This window comes from Ptychodera flava, chromosome 14 (genome assembly GCF_041260155.1).
Source record: "Ptychodera flava strain L36383 chromosome 14, AS_Pfla_20210202, whole genome shotgun sequence".
Taxonomy (NCBI): domain Eukaryota; kingdom Metazoa; phylum Hemichordata; class Enteropneusta; family Ptychoderidae; genus Ptychodera; species Ptychodera flava.
Genome location: NC_091941.1, coordinates 25,942,256 through 25,957,840, shown reverse-complemented (window position 1 = coordinate 25,957,840; position 15,585 = coordinate 25,942,256). Strand labels below are relative to the sequence as shown.

The window sequence follows — 15,585 nt, the reverse complement described above, 5'->3', positions numbered from 1 at the left end:
ATATTTCGGAATTTTCTTTTGATTTGTAAAATTTGTTCACAAGTAATATTTTCTCACAAGAATATCCCATAAAAAGACCCATATTGCAGCAGTGGTTGTCATTTTCAGTCCATGATCGGTGGCAGTGTTTATTTGTGTCCTGGTAACTGTGAAGTGCTTTTAAAATCGCTACCATGACCATTCAATCGGACGCAGTCGGCCATAGTCGGATCTTACGCCTGTGAAGCTGATGCTGCTGAGTAAAAACAGATAATTTTCGCATTGCCCCAGAAGCTGAGGACGGGGATGGGGATGCACCAACTTTACGCTCAAATCTGGAGAGCAAAGTTCAAATATGAAGAATAAAAATCACATAGCTCAAATATGCAGAGCGTTGCTCAAATCTGCAGAGCGTTGCTCAAATCTGCAGAGCGTTGCTCAAACCTGGAGAGAGTAGATCATATCTGGAGAGTGTAGTTCAAATCTGGAATTTAAGGTAGAACGCACCTCGGGGACAGACATTTGGACTCTCAAACTTTTACAAATCTCTTCTGATATACCACATGTGGGAGTTCATTTTAAAGCTCTTGGTAAAAGAAAACTTTTCGCCGGCTTAGTTTTTCGAAATTCAAAAATAGTATTTTTCTCCATAGAGTTAACAAAGGGATGGCGGCCATTTTGAATTTCCAATATCGGTAAATCTTTGGTAATTTGTTTCTCTAGTACCAAAATTTGCACGGTGACCCTCTATTTTTAATCTTGATTTTGAAAGAGAATGATTGAACGATTCCTTTAGGAAAGTTAGAGCAAAAGTTTAAGTCTTTCACTTTCGAGGTGCATACTACCTTAACAACAAAGAGTCGATTCACCATGAAACGTCAACGTGTCAATCTTACTGTCGTTGAATACAATGAACAAATCGTTTCCATCTCTGTAAACTTAAAGCAGATGTTTACATTTGTTTTCATTTATATCTTCACATCTAAGTTCAATTCAAGGAAAAGAGAGCCAACGCAGCCAATTCATGATAACATTTAGGGTGATACATGTACTGACGGTGATGAGGGATACTGATGTCCAAGTGGTACCACTGACACCTGTGGAGAAAACAAATGAGGATTTCAAACATGCGATTACCATGAAAGAAATAATTTCATGTGATTGATTGACAAAGAGTGACAATAAGGTCTGAAATATCTTCACAACAACTCGTTTCATTTACTTTTTATCACATTTTTTGTTCTTAAAATGCTTGCCAGAAGTCAAATAGTTTGAAATTATTGTCTTATTAGCACGTTTGGTACACTCTTAAATACTACTAAATACTACGTTTTGAAATTTTGTACATTGTTTTCGTAAGTACGGAAGTAGTCAATTATTTTGACCTCTAAAGACATCGACTAAGTCTGTCTATTTCAGTTTCCACATGCTCAAACGTTATCAAACCTAACATAGACGGAGGTGTTTTCGATAGTCCTCGATTAAAGAGTGCAAGAGTTATTGCAAGCATGTCGTGCAACACTTGTTACAGTTCATTAGTTTATTTAAAAAAGAAGCATAGATCGGAGCACACCAGTATCGTAAAGCCACTAGACGCAGTGTGGGTCTTGGACACTGTAAACAATGACGTGTACAGTTTGAACAGAGAGGAAAAAACACTGAATTTCAAAATCTTGGTTTTTGACTTACGAAAGGCATCGGGATTTGTAGTGTCCCGTACATCGTTTGTGCTGTCTGGGGTTATGTCGGTCTCACTGATGTTTGGTTTTCCAGTCGTTTGGACTTCCGTCACGTTGGGCTGCGATGGTTCACTGTCAGAAAACCATGTGTGCCTAAGGTGTTGGGTTTTAGTATTTCTTTCCTCTTCTGTTGGGAACGATCTCGTATGTTTTTCTAAAACGGCGGTAGTTTGTGGCATATTGGTCGTTTTATTTGTTAGTTTTTGCGTCGACACATGATTCAATTCAACTGTGGTTGTCGACTTCTTTTGAGTTGAAACCTCAGATTTTTCGGTCGCTGTAGTTTGAAGAGTTTCAGTGGTTTTGGAAAGTGAGTTTTGAGTCAACGTAGAGACTGTTTCTTCTGCCGTTTTGAATAAGGATGCCAGTGTTACTGGTGACGGTAAGGCTGTGGTGACCCGTGATGGTCCTGAAGCTGCGGTTTGTAGAAGTTCAGATGTACTGACTTGTACCTCCTTGGTCGTTTTCAACGTCTGTTTATCGGTCGGTGTAACCTTTGACGTCGCTGCTGTTGTTTGTAAATTTTGTGTCGATTGGATCTGTGATGTTTCTGGTGCTGTAGTTTGTGACATTTCAGTCGTTGTGGCCAGTGATGTTGTTGTCACTACAATTAAATTTAAAGTGTGGAAATTATTCATTGTGTGCACTGAAATACTTGAATACTTCTAAAAGTTTCTTAGCCCTTAGGTTTTGACAAAACTGAAAGACAATATCAATTAGTTATAGAGCTTTGAACTCCATTGTTGGATACTCTAACAAATAGTAAAAACAAGCTTGATATGTGACCATTTCATCTATATACAAACAAAGCTACTTTTGAGTTCCTAACAGTTTTTATCAATGTTTCATTCGAAGGACACCGGCGTTTTAACTGAAAAGCTGAGAACGATAAAAAACACGCCGAAGAGAAATTTACGCCTTGTTCTTCGATGTCTGCGAAGCTATTGTACACGTATGCGGTCTTGACGATTGAAATATTAAAGTTTCAAGTGAGTTCAACCGGTGAATCGACATTTTTGAAATCTAAATGAGTAAAGCCCGACACATTTGGCGACCTCCTCCAGAGCATTGATTTGGAATGGACAAAAGTACAGGGTTCTTAAACAATTAATGCCCTGAATACAACGTTCCGCTCTATAAAACGAGTCATTAATTTCCATAAAAGGATGTCGCAGAAAAGATTGTGTGTAGTTTTATGAGAGTATGTTGTGGTGGTTGACTCATGCCATTTTTGTCTTTGTTCTTTGTTTGTGTGCGTCGTACAATGCCCCCATGATAAAAGCGCCGTTTCTCAATTCATACCCCACTCAAAGCCTCTCTGTTCTTGACCTGCGAAAGCAGAGTGCCGTTTTACCAACCTGCACGGGTGGAAGGTTTTCTGTCAATCGTTTCAATTTCTGATGTTTCTTTCGATGTGGCGTAAGATTCCGTACTCGTTATGACTGTCGACTTCTTTGCGGTTGTCACTTCAGATTCTTCGGTAGCTGTAGTTTGAGGCATTTCAGTGGTTTTGGAAAGTGAGTTTTGAGTCAACGTAGAGACTGCTTCTTCTGCCGTTTTGAATAAGGATGCCAGTGTTACTGGTGACGGTAAGGCTGTGGTGACCCGTGATGGTCCTGAAGCTGCGGTTTGTAACAGTTCAGATGTACTGACTTGTACCTCCTTGGTCGTTTTCAACGTCTGTTTATCGGTCGGTGTAACCTTTGACGTCGCTGCTGTTGTTTGTAAATTTTGTGTCGATTGGATCTGTGATGTTTCTGGTGCTGTAGTTTGTGACATTTCAGTCGTTGTGGCCGACGATGTTGTTGTCACTACAATTAAATTTAAAGTGTGGAATAGCTTGCCATTTGCATTGCAACAGTGACTTCTTTCGATCCATAGCCATTTGAACTGGTTAGCAGTAGACTTCATGAGCAAATCGCCGAATAATCCTCAATATTAAAGTTAAAAAGATTTTTTAACATGATTGCAACTTATTTGGGATAATTAGATGGTGAAATAATGTTGATTTAATCTGCAAATGTAAGCTCATCTACTTTTCTTTTCTTGCAATTCACTTATAATATTGCAACTTTAAGCTACAGGGCACCTAATACTGTTGAGAAATTTTAACAACACAAAGATCAAATTCTCCCAAATTCAGTTCCAATCGTGTTAAATGTTAAATAGCACAAAGCATACTGTCTTTCGTTATCACTGGCACTGAAGTGGTCGCTTATCAGTGAATCAATATCGGTTTTCAATTTCGCCGATAGAAATATGAAGGCTTTCAAATGTCTGTAGCAGTCTTACCAGCAAAGTTGTATGCGTTCGAGTACAAAGTCGACGCATTAAAAACCAGCTAAAAACCGAGCAAATGTAGCATATGAACATTTCCATTAAATTAGATTTACATCGGTATGCACAACTTGGTCAATCTAAAATACAACTCTACACATCATGTTTAATAGTTCCGGAAAGAAGATCTAAGTTTTGAGAAAGGTCTGTATATTTGTGAGAGTTATATCGGAAGGAATGGGCTTACATCATGTTTTCCAAGTGCTTTCTAATTGAGAGAGAGTGCATTACAATGCAATTGTTATCAACTACAAAGGAAAAGGTTAAATGTGACGTTTAAGTGTTTTAGACATCGTTTTTGTGTTGGAAGAAGATTGGGAAACTACATGTCAGTGTATAAGTCATGTTATTATGACGAGACCAAAACTAGGCGTTTACTAACAAATATCTGCCACCTACTCGTGTAGCAGACGATACTTCCTAAAAGGCAAGAATTCATCTGATTAAAATGATGTGCATCGTGTTGCACTTCTAAAATATTACTAACCTGAATGTGTAGGCGTGACGTTTTCAGTCGAGACCATAAGATCATTGTCATTTAATCTTTTACCACATTTCTCGGGATCTCCGCGTCTGGCGAAAAAAAAACGATTCTGGCCGTTAATTTTTCTAAATTAGTGGACGAACAAAACACTTGATAAATAGTGGATGAACAAAGATCACTTGGAATAACTGAAGTCGGACCCTCCTCGTGTATTGTCGGAACTGGTGTATTGTTTTACCTTTACCCGCCGTGACCCTGTCAAAATTCGAAGACTCGTAAGTATATTCGTTTCAAAGTAACTTCATAGTAAGCCTTGACTATCGGTCTTGATATAGATGATGGAGATGTAAATAGGTAAATAGATAGATAAGATGAATGAATTTAGACAAATGTGTCCTCGGTTTACTTCTGAGTTTATAATTAGAACATTGAATACGACATTGCAAAAAAGGAAGAGTTGATACAGAGGTAAAAGGAAACAAAATTAACGTTATTGTTCATTCTAAGGTTTATTTGTCGTTCTTTGTTACCATATGTCAGTCTAGTTCATTTCATAATGAAGCAAATCAAAGAAATTTAGTTATTTTGTTTGAAATAATCAATATTCGATGGAATTGGGACGATTTTGTTGTGGTTTGTGAATAGTGGTGATTGTAAGAATCAAAGTAGAGCTTACTCTGTTGAATGGTACAGTCAAGATTACATGCATAATAAGATCTTAAGACACGCGGAAACATCGTTTAGGTCTAGGTACAATTTAGTAACTTATACCCTATCATATTTGGCTGTTATCAGACAAAATGGGTCTGCTTCTTTTGTAACTTTTCTCTGAATGTTGTTATTTTCTGTGTCGATGTCGTCTGTGTCCATAGTGATACTGATCCGAGAGATTTCTGACTGTTTAGTGAAGCATTTAGTAGTTAGAAGTTAATTAAGGGTTCATTTGCATATTAAATGAACTTTGTAATTATTTTCATTTTCATTTCTTTGTTAAGATTTATCTGACGTAATCTAAAAATGGGGGCTACATAGGATTGGGTGACCAAAACAGTTGCAAAACACCTATACAAAGTCAGTCCACCATAACACACTACACAAATTACACAACGAGCAAAAGAAAAAGCTACGTTAGATAAATCTTAATAAAAAAATAAAAAATAAAATAATTACAAAGTTCATTTAATATGCAAATGAACCCTTAATTAACTTCTAACTACTAAATGCTTCACTAAACAGTCAGATATCTCATGTTTCCATAGGAAACCATTATATGAAAAAAATGATATTTCATAACTTCTTTAATATGCAAGCCACACTAACCAAAATCTAATCAGTTCTTGCCATGAGCATATGGTACCTATCTATCACATCTCCGTTCAGACGGTCTTGACTTATCGTGTAGACACATAAACACACACACACACACACACACACACACACACGGACAGGCAGACAGAAAGACATCGCTATGACGTTAGCTCACGTGTGTAAACACGTGAGCTAAAAATTAAAGTGCGTTACCTTCCTGGGTCGACGATTTTCATAACTTTGCCTCCATTGTTGTTAGTGCGTTCACTGTTGGTGGATAATATGTATAATTCACCTGAAATTGGAAACATAAGAAAATGTATAAACTCATGGACACCGTTTAAAGTTAAAAGTCGGTAGTCAGCTTCAGGTAACTTGGTCAGGCTCACTTGGTATAACAAACGATATATCACGAAAAAGTCTGTGAATGGTAATTGGTGGTACTTAATAACAGGAACCCTCTCTTGCGCGGTGCATTTAAAGATGTACTTTCGTGGTGTTGAAAATGTTCCTTAAAGAAAATGTCATCTTACCCGATTCATCTTCGCCGAAAGAAAGTATTTTGGTTGGATAAATTCCGGTGAGTCCACTGTTACAAATACTGGAATCTCCCATACACAGCCTTTCACTTTCCCATGCACCGGTCTCAGGATTCTCTGTCAACTTGAATAACTTTCTGAAATACATGTAAGAATAGTATCTTGTAAGATTTGACTCACTGAGAAGATGTCACCGAGATCCTATTTCAACCAGACGTACATCATAGTGTTCTGTTTCTACCCTGGTGTTACTACTACAAAAAATGTCAGGGATCAGAAATGAATGATTTCATGACCGCTTGGCTGCTTCTGTCTATCAACAACATTGCGAGTTGGCAAACGACGAACTACCGCACAACATTTAAGCTATTCGTCGCGATTCAGTTAATATTTTTGGTGACATCTAGTCATCTAGTGGAGAGACCGTTGGCGTACCGCTAAAATATTCAAAGTTACAAACAATACTATTAGCAGTTTGATTAGGTGTTGCAGCGCAATGAATTGTCAGATTCGGTCATCTCAATCAAAGTAAACTACCTCGCGAGTCCTTATAATCATTATTTAAATCTGACATACCCATTGTAGAAGTCACCGAAAATATAAAGTCCCTGCAGATTTGGTGACTGACATCCACGGTAGACGTAGCCACCAATCACACATTTACCGACTGAGCGATCGTAGACATGGATTGGAAGAACGTCATCGCCTAGAGAAACAAGTGTAAATATTTATTCTTTTTACGAGAACTATTCACACTGGCAAATATGCACGGTGCTCGTTATGGCACATTTAGCTATTACGCACCTCAAAAGTGAAAGTATTAAACTTTTGCTCAAACTTTTTGTGAGGAAATTTTATTGCATTCCCTTTCGAAATCAAGAATACAAATCAGGGAACACTGTTCAAAATTTAATACTAGAAAAACAAATTACCAAACATTTCTCGACATTTGGAATTCAAAATAGCCACAATGCCTGTGTTAACTCTACTCGGAAAAATACAATTTTCGACTTTGAGAAAAATAAGTCTGTGAAATCCATAAGTTTTAAAATGAGCTCCATAAGTTATAGACAAAATAGTATTGTGAAATTTTGGGAGTTTGAATATTTATCCCAAGACGCATTCTTCTTTAATGCAGTATGGCCTTGTTAGTGAGACAGCAAAGATTTGAATCAATTTGTCACTTTAAACAACCTCCAAAGGTTAAAAGAGTGCCTGAAAAGTCAGTATACATCAGACTAAATAAAAACGTTGGAAAATGAGCCATGTCATTCAAAGAAGAAAACGCCTTAGGCTGCATTCACAAAAAGCGGTGGGGAGGGGGCTGGAGGAATTGAGGGGAATTCAAAAATTTATGGGGTTGTGGAGGGGGCTTGAAAGTTTTGCACTGCCTATAGGGGGACCAGAAAATATGTTAGTTCCCTTTTTACCTTTACATTGTCCAATTCCAAAGTTTGTCAGGTAAGTCAATATAAACTGAATAACATATTAATGTCATCCAATTGTTCTAACGTCAGTTATAATTAAACAAAATCTAGAACCATTTTGTCACATTTCATGACTTTTATCTCGAAAAAACAGGTGGTGTTGAATATCTGCGAGTAGAACTGCCCAATACATGTTTATATTTTGTCTTTGCGTGCATCTCTAATAAGAATGCGGCTATATGATAATTGGGGTGGGGGACTTGACAAATTTTGATCATATAGACGGGGGAATTTGAGAAATGTTTTTGGGTACTGAGGGGGAGGGGTCTGAAAACAATAAGATTTCAATCGCGATTCCTCCAGCCCTCCCCCCAACGGTTATTTGTGAGCGCAGCCTTAAGAAATTTTGGAGTCTCCCGGCCCAAGCCCAATAATACTTAGTCTATTAACTCTTTGTTCATGTCTTAGCATATGAGGAATTTCCGTCTATGAGATGTGTGGACACTGAACAGTATTCATAGATCACAGGGGCCGTCGTACCTTCCAAAGTAGGCCGTAGAAGACTTTTTCAGGCAAGGTCATAGGACACAGTATGCCTATTGCTCTCCAAAACAGGCCATAGAACGAACACAGGATGCATATAGCTTTCTAAAACAGACCATATGAAACCTTACCAAGAAAAGCACTATTGCACATGTTCTGGTCATAGCAGCTATAACCTTCTTTTCCTCTCCATCCATAGTTACCCCCACTGACAATAATATTAATTTCTTCATAGAGATTCTGACCAACGTCCCCACAGAATATTCTGCCCTTCCCTTCTCCAGTATCTGGGTCTCCACGATCTACTGAACAGCGCCATGTATTACGTGTACCATAGGCATAGGTTTCATTCCGTGCATTGGGAACATGAACGAATGGATTATCTGGTGGAATCCCATAGAGGAGGTCATTCTCCTCTCTGTCGACGTCTATTCGCAAAATAGAACCATGAAGAGTTTGCCTGCAATAAATTTAAATATATTTAAAATAATTTTGCCGATTAAGATAACGTTCCATTAATTTTGAATTTAAGCATGCAATAGATATCACTAGAGGTACCTACTGGCATCAATAGAGTTACCCTTTATGCATCAATAAGTTACCAATAAATATCAACTGAGCTACCCATATTGGCATTAACACAGCAACCTATATGCATCATCAGAACTACCAATAGAAATCTGTAAGGTATCTACAGGCATCTATAGAGCTACCTACAGGCATCAACAGAACTGCCTACAGGCATCAAGAGATATAGCTATAGACATAAAAAACCACCTATATGGATCAATAGAGCTACCTACAGGCATCTATAGAGCTACCTACAGGCATCTATAGAGCTACCTACAGGCATCAATAGAGCTACTTACAGGCATCAACGGAACAAAGTATAGGCATCAAGAAATATAGCTATAGACATCAAAAAAGGCCACCTATATGGATCAACAGAACTACCCACAGGCATCAAAAGAGCTGTACCTAGAGGTATCAATACAGCCACCTACAGGAATCAACGATGCTACCTACAGGCATCAATCAAGCTATACCTAAAGGTATCAATACAGCCACCTACAGGAATCAACGATGCTACTTACAGGCATCAATCAAGCTATACCTAAAGGTATCGATACAGCCACCTACAGGAATCAACGATGCTACCTACAGGCATCAATAGAGCTACTTAAAGGCATCAATGGAGGTACTTACAGGCATTAATACAGCTACCTAAAGGTACCAACAGAACTACTCATAGACATCTAACACGTGCGCTTTGAGTTTTGTGCAATTTTTTTAACTGCTAGCTGCCTTTTACCATAGGGACGTTGCTTTAACACTTGTTATTATTGTTATTTAGCATTATACAGTCTATCTCGTGAACTTGTGGAATTATAAATTTATTTCCGTTGTAAAACTACCTACTTGTTGACAACATTTAGCGATATTCGCAAGTACAGTCGCAGAAAAGCTGATCAGGGAGCATGAACTATGGTTTGACTGATCAGGCTGATTTCAGTATAGGCCCAATCAACATTAAATATGTTTTCTGTAAATGTAACTTCTTCAGAAACTTAAAGTACGCCAGATGAATCAATCATTCAGTAATCTAAATATGTTTTACCAATGTTAAGAGAAACTGTGATAAAAGTATTATTTAAGTTAACTGCCATTGTATATTTCTGAAAACAATGATACAAACTATCTACATCAGATAAGTTCTTAAACAATGGAAATTACCCTATTATGTTTATTATATTTACTTGGGAGTTCAAATTCACAAAATCACGCGAATCAGAAGATACAAAACAAGAAAGTAACGAAGTATTCGCTGCAGTTCTGCTGTTAAATCTCGCATAAATGATAAGCATGCAATATGGAGGTGATAATCAGATATCTAATCTTAAGTTTTTAACAATCGCGCTGAATTTTTTCTTATTAAAATATCTTTATAAGAAAACGTCGAGAAATCCAACTTCGTTCATTTAGTTGAAAGACATGTGGTTTTGATCATCCGTAGAAATCTACGTATCACATTTGCAAATCTCGAAGCAAGTTGCCGTGTAGTCAATGAAGACAAACTTCGGTTCCCACAAGATTAAATCATTCCACAAGGATTAAACACTAGGCGGTCGTTGACCAAACATCATGTAAACCTTGCTACTGTAATGTAATACGTTATTCACAGTCTTTCATCTTTTAGCGGATTTGTAAATGGTTGAAAGAATATTTTATCTTCAATTAATATCTTAAGAGTACGGTATGACAGAAACCACCCCGTCTTCCGGTATTGTTTAAAACAATGTTCTTCGAAAATAAGACTGACGAACGACGATCATCGCTCCCGCTCTTCACCGAGGCAAACCTATGCCTAGACATGGAAAAGGCTGTATCGTGGGCGATGGCCAGTGTTAACTTGTCCTCCTAAAATATATCCTACGTGAAGCACCAACAAACTCTCAATGTCTCTTGCAGTCACCACCTTGAAGAATCCGAGTACCTCTGAGCAAGCCAAACGAAAAATGCCCATGGCTAGGGGTAAGTCGTCCTCTCAGTTCTATCAACTTAGTTGTGATAAAGGACAAATGCAATTTTATCAATCAACTTGTGCGTTATGGGTAATGCTTGTGTAAAAGGCCCATATCTCGGAATTAGGTTCATAACAGTTGACAATAAATCTTAAGTCTTCACATATAGTGAAATATTTTTATTTGAAAACCGGAAAAATAAACCCCTGTCATAATTTGCACTTTTCTATAGACGCGGACCTCATTTATACTATTTTGAGTATTTCGACTAGAAGCTCCTCCGAAGCCCCAAGAACAACAACAACAACAACAATAACAACAACATCAACAATTACCGCAACAACAATAACATCTGAAGATGTTTCTCTGAACTGAATATTTCAAAGAAGAGTACATCGTGAAGAAATTGGAGGAGATTAGAACAGTGACAACACGATTGCGTTGGTTGTGTCATGGGCAGTATAGAGGAAACTGCTGTCTATGGTTGTGTGACGTCAATATTTACTCGTGGAAACAATCTAATTAGGTAGGATTAAGCCATATATAGGTTTAATCCTATCGCGGAGGAAAACAAGTGTGACATGTTGACCTGACCAGGGACCTTTACCTAACAATTTATCACACTCCTTTGATTACGCTTTGTGTGGAAAGTCAATCCCTTTACCACAAGTCTGAAAATATGACTGGTTTCTCAATGACGAGGCTTGATATTGATAAACAACAATAAACACAATAGTGAATGCTGTGCATGTAATTTAAATGTTATTTTGTCATTTTAATTACAAGTTTCAGGTTTTCAATGTTATAATTATGACGTCAATAAAATATTTCTTAGACTATCCATTTCTAGTCCACCTTTAAGTCAACAGCACTGATATGAACTTGTTTGGGATAACTATTCGAGCTGAAAAGCAAATAGTTGTTTTATTGATTGGACTACTAAAAGAAGGGAAAGTCACAATTGACACCTTTACTGTCAATAACCCGCACATGATCTCAAAGCCATCATAATAATAGTACACGCATGCATTTCTGTCACTCTTTATCACCACACAATTGTCCAAAATCGTTCGATTTGTTCAAGACTAGGCACATTGATCAGTATTTCAAATTATTTTCATTTGATCACAGTCCCTCAAAGGACTGTAATTTGACTCACAAATTTTGACCGTTGCCTATTTCACCAAAGGCGTCTCCTCTCCCACCGCCATCACCGAGTGTAACGTACAGGTAACCATCGTCTCCGAACATAAGTTGACCTCCGTTATGGTTTGCTCTGGGTTCGTCATCTTCTAAAAGAATGCGTTCGTAGTGGGGGTCTGCCTTGTTAGCGTCTGTGGTTAGTACTCTCATTTCGCTTACTCTACTTAGCTGGGTACCATCAGACAGTACAGAATAGAAAATGAAAAATCTTCCGTTGTCCTTATACTTCGGATGAAAAGCAATTCCTAGTAACCCACGTTCGTCTCCTCGCCTTGTGCTGGTCAACACAGTGTCTTCTAAGTCCAGAAAAGGTTCAAGGACTTTTGTTCCGTTCATGAAATATACGTAAACCTTGCCCCTTTGTTCAGCAATGAAAAATCTATGGCTGCCGTCGCCAGCATGAACGGCAGCGATCGGGTTTCGCAGTCCACGAGCGAATTCCTCAACACAAAGACAACCATGGGAGTCACTCACAGCCACTGTTATCTCCTGGTTTAGTTCTTCGTTATACATGACATCAGGCTGACAATAGTCCATATCGACAGCCGCAACGGCATCGCAAAAGCGACTTGCGGATTCCTGTAGTAAAGAGGTTAATCGTCCATCTGTGGTAAGAATGTTAACTACCTGTGTGCACTCCTGGGCGAAATCTAAGCAGTAGCTTGTACATAGACCTGGAAAAGAGGCTATAAACGACGTCTCTTCAGCTCCAAAAATGTGGGCTGCATAAGGCGAACATTCTGTACAAAGAATTTCCCGTGTATAATTCTTGCACTCAATCGAAAGAGCACTTATCTGAGCAATGATCTCTTGGTAGTCCGACTCGAGTTCGCTGTCCCGAGCTGTCGTACAACAGCCAAAGTCGGAGTAATCTCTGCAAAAACTTAGATCTTGGCTTGCATCGAACGGTGCGTAAAAATCCAAACACTGAGGATGTTCCCAAGTTGGCTGTATTGATATTGCTACGACACAACAAATCAGAGAAAATGTGTTGAAAAGAGCCATATTGTCGGCTTCCGAGGTTTTCGGTTCCTTTCTTTAAGACGACGACTGTCTGTATATTGTGTCACGCCCGTTTATGCCGTCAAACATCGTTGCATTTCAAGCCTATCAGACAATACATCGCGAAGGTCGACGACTTTGAATACCTCTGACCTCTTTTACAATCTTTGGTCTAGTCTATTTATCACTTTGAAGGTGCGGTCCGTCAACAGCTCTCACTTGCATTCAAACACACAAAATACTTTTATTCAATGTAGTATCAATACCCGGGGCCGGGGAGACCTCATTACTTTCCAATAAAATGTATGCATCCCGCCGAATGGGTTTGGTTTTTCAGTGATTTGGATTCCATAAAGGTGCGGGATTGCTGGATTGCACAAAAAGGCCAACTTTGAGATATTTTATCAGCTATTCAGCCACGAGGGTTGACAGCCTCGACAGTCGTAATAATCAGCAGCTATTCAGCTATTGCAGTTATTATAGTTGGATCATCACAACAGCCGACTTTGCCATATGTAGTAGCTATTCAGCTACGAAAGCAGTAGGCCTATATGTTGGAACATTATCATATACCCATGCCCATATTGCTACATCCTAGTGACGTTCAACGTAAAATATCAGCCGTGATATTTCACGGTAAACGTCGAGATATGCACGATGAACGTCATCAGTTTTAGAGTTTTCCCGAACTACATTAGCAGTTTGTTGGTAAACAACGTAAACAACAAAATGGCTGCCGCTCCCAGCCTGCGAAGCGATGTCGCCGACGTAAAAACTTGAAGGGCTTCGAGGAACACGGGTATTTCTGGTTGCAAAATACGGAAATATCACGTTGAGTCTTGAAATGTTTTCCCATGGTATGTTTCTTGGTCAAGTTCTAGCAAACATTCTGCCGTTCGCACGGCGCCGGCACTGTGCACGGTCTCCACCAAACAGGTAGTGAGCGCGTGGCGTGACAACGATGTCGCGCGCGCGACGACTGTTGACATGGCAACTCTAAAGGTAAACTAACAAAATGGCGTCCACCCTCTGCGCGAGCTCCGTGCCGTACGACGATCGAAATCAGGATAGATTTAAAGCTGAGCAGTTTTTGATCGGTTACAGTTGTAATAGCATATTGCACCTTAAAATGTTCCTTCTGTATGACGATTTTTGTATCCCGGTGTCTTTCTTCTTGGGTTTCATTGAGATATGGACGATGTCGCGCGTGATGTTGACATCTTCGTCGTATATACTTTATGAATGAAGCCTGTTCACATAAACATTCTGATATTTATGCGCAAGGCGTAACAAAGTAAAGCCTCAAAATTAAAGGTTTTTCGTTCTATTAGTAAAAATTCCCAAAAATTATGGGCATGGGTATATGATAAATCGGTTATTACCCAATATCGCCTGTTCCTTGTGTGGTATCAGCATTCGTGTCATTTGTGCTGCGACAGACACTCGACTTCGTCTCGTGTCTGACGCAGCACAAATGACACTCATGCTGATACGACACAGGAACAGGCGATATTGGGTAATAACCTCTAAGTAACACTTTAATTTGGGGCAGTGGCGCGTGTGACAAAGCCCCCTAACTCACCCAAAAATATGGCAAAATATGGGAAAGGCCCCCTAGCTTACCTTTAGAATGTGGTGCACCGAATTTTGGTCTATGGCGTGTGGCAAAGCCCCCTAGTTTACTTGAAATGTTCAAAATGTGGTGTGGTCCCCTAGCTTACCATAAAAATGTAAATAAATGTGGCGCGACTCCCAAACGCGTGGTGGCGCCTCCCCCTCACTTACAACCCCCCCCCCCCAATAAAAAAAGTGTAGTGCACCCCAACATTTGGGACTGTGGTGTAGTGTCGCGGCACCCCTAACATACCCCCAAAAATTAAAAATTGTCGCCTGAGCCCTTTGCTCGCCTGGTAAGCTTGCAATTGTGGCGCAAACTCCCACCACTCAAAACCATTTGGGACCGTGGTGGGGTGGCGCTGGACCCCCTAGCTAACCCAAAAAGTTAAAATGTGACCCCTGAGCCATTTGAATCCTGGAAAGTTTGCAATAGTGGCACACCCTCCCCCAACATTCGGGACCATGGTACTGTGGCACCTGCGTGGCACTGGACCCTCTACATTACCCCAAAAAATGTTACAGGATGTGGCGCACCCCAAGTTTAGACAGTGGCACTGTGGCAACCAATGATTGAATGTGTCTTGGGTCCCCTTTCCATGCCATTGCCAAGAGATGTAGGAATGTGGCGCATAAGTTTTTTTCTTCAGAAAGTGAAAAACTTTAGAAGGTAGCACACTTGGAGCCCCTGACCCGATGAAGATAAATCCTATGGCTGCCTTTAGGATTTACTCATAGCGGGGAGTGATGTACACGGTACAGTCACATCGGATACGAAAGTCTTCTCGACTTAGTTGCAAATAACAGGGAACAAGTGAGATTATTTGCAGACGGGAAGCAAGATAAGATTCAAGGGATAATGTGGTAAGGTTATTTGCTATATATTTC

General features: G+C 39.3%; 1 protein-coding gene across 1 annotated transcript; it reads right to left on the bottom strand.

Annotated features, from left to right (window-relative positions):
- Positions 1–821: 821 nt before the first annotated feature.
- On the bottom strand, positions 822–13,182 carry LOC139149919 (HHIP-like protein 2). The gene is made up of 9 exons (XM_070721969.1): positions 12,038–13,182; positions 8,488–8,816; positions 6,963–7,092; positions 6,381–6,523; positions 6,061–6,142; positions 4,543–4,628; positions 3,077–3,529; positions 1,669–2,322; positions 822–1,076 (listed from the first exon to the last, which is right to left on the bottom strand). The coding sequence occupies exons 1-9, from the start codon at positions 13,084–13,086 to the stop codon at positions 973–975; spliced, it is 3,030 nt and encodes a 1,009-aa protein (XP_070578070.1). The 5' UTR covers positions 13,087–13,182; the 3' UTR covers positions 822–972.
- Between the last annotated feature and the right edge of the window lie 2,403 nt (positions 13,183–15,585).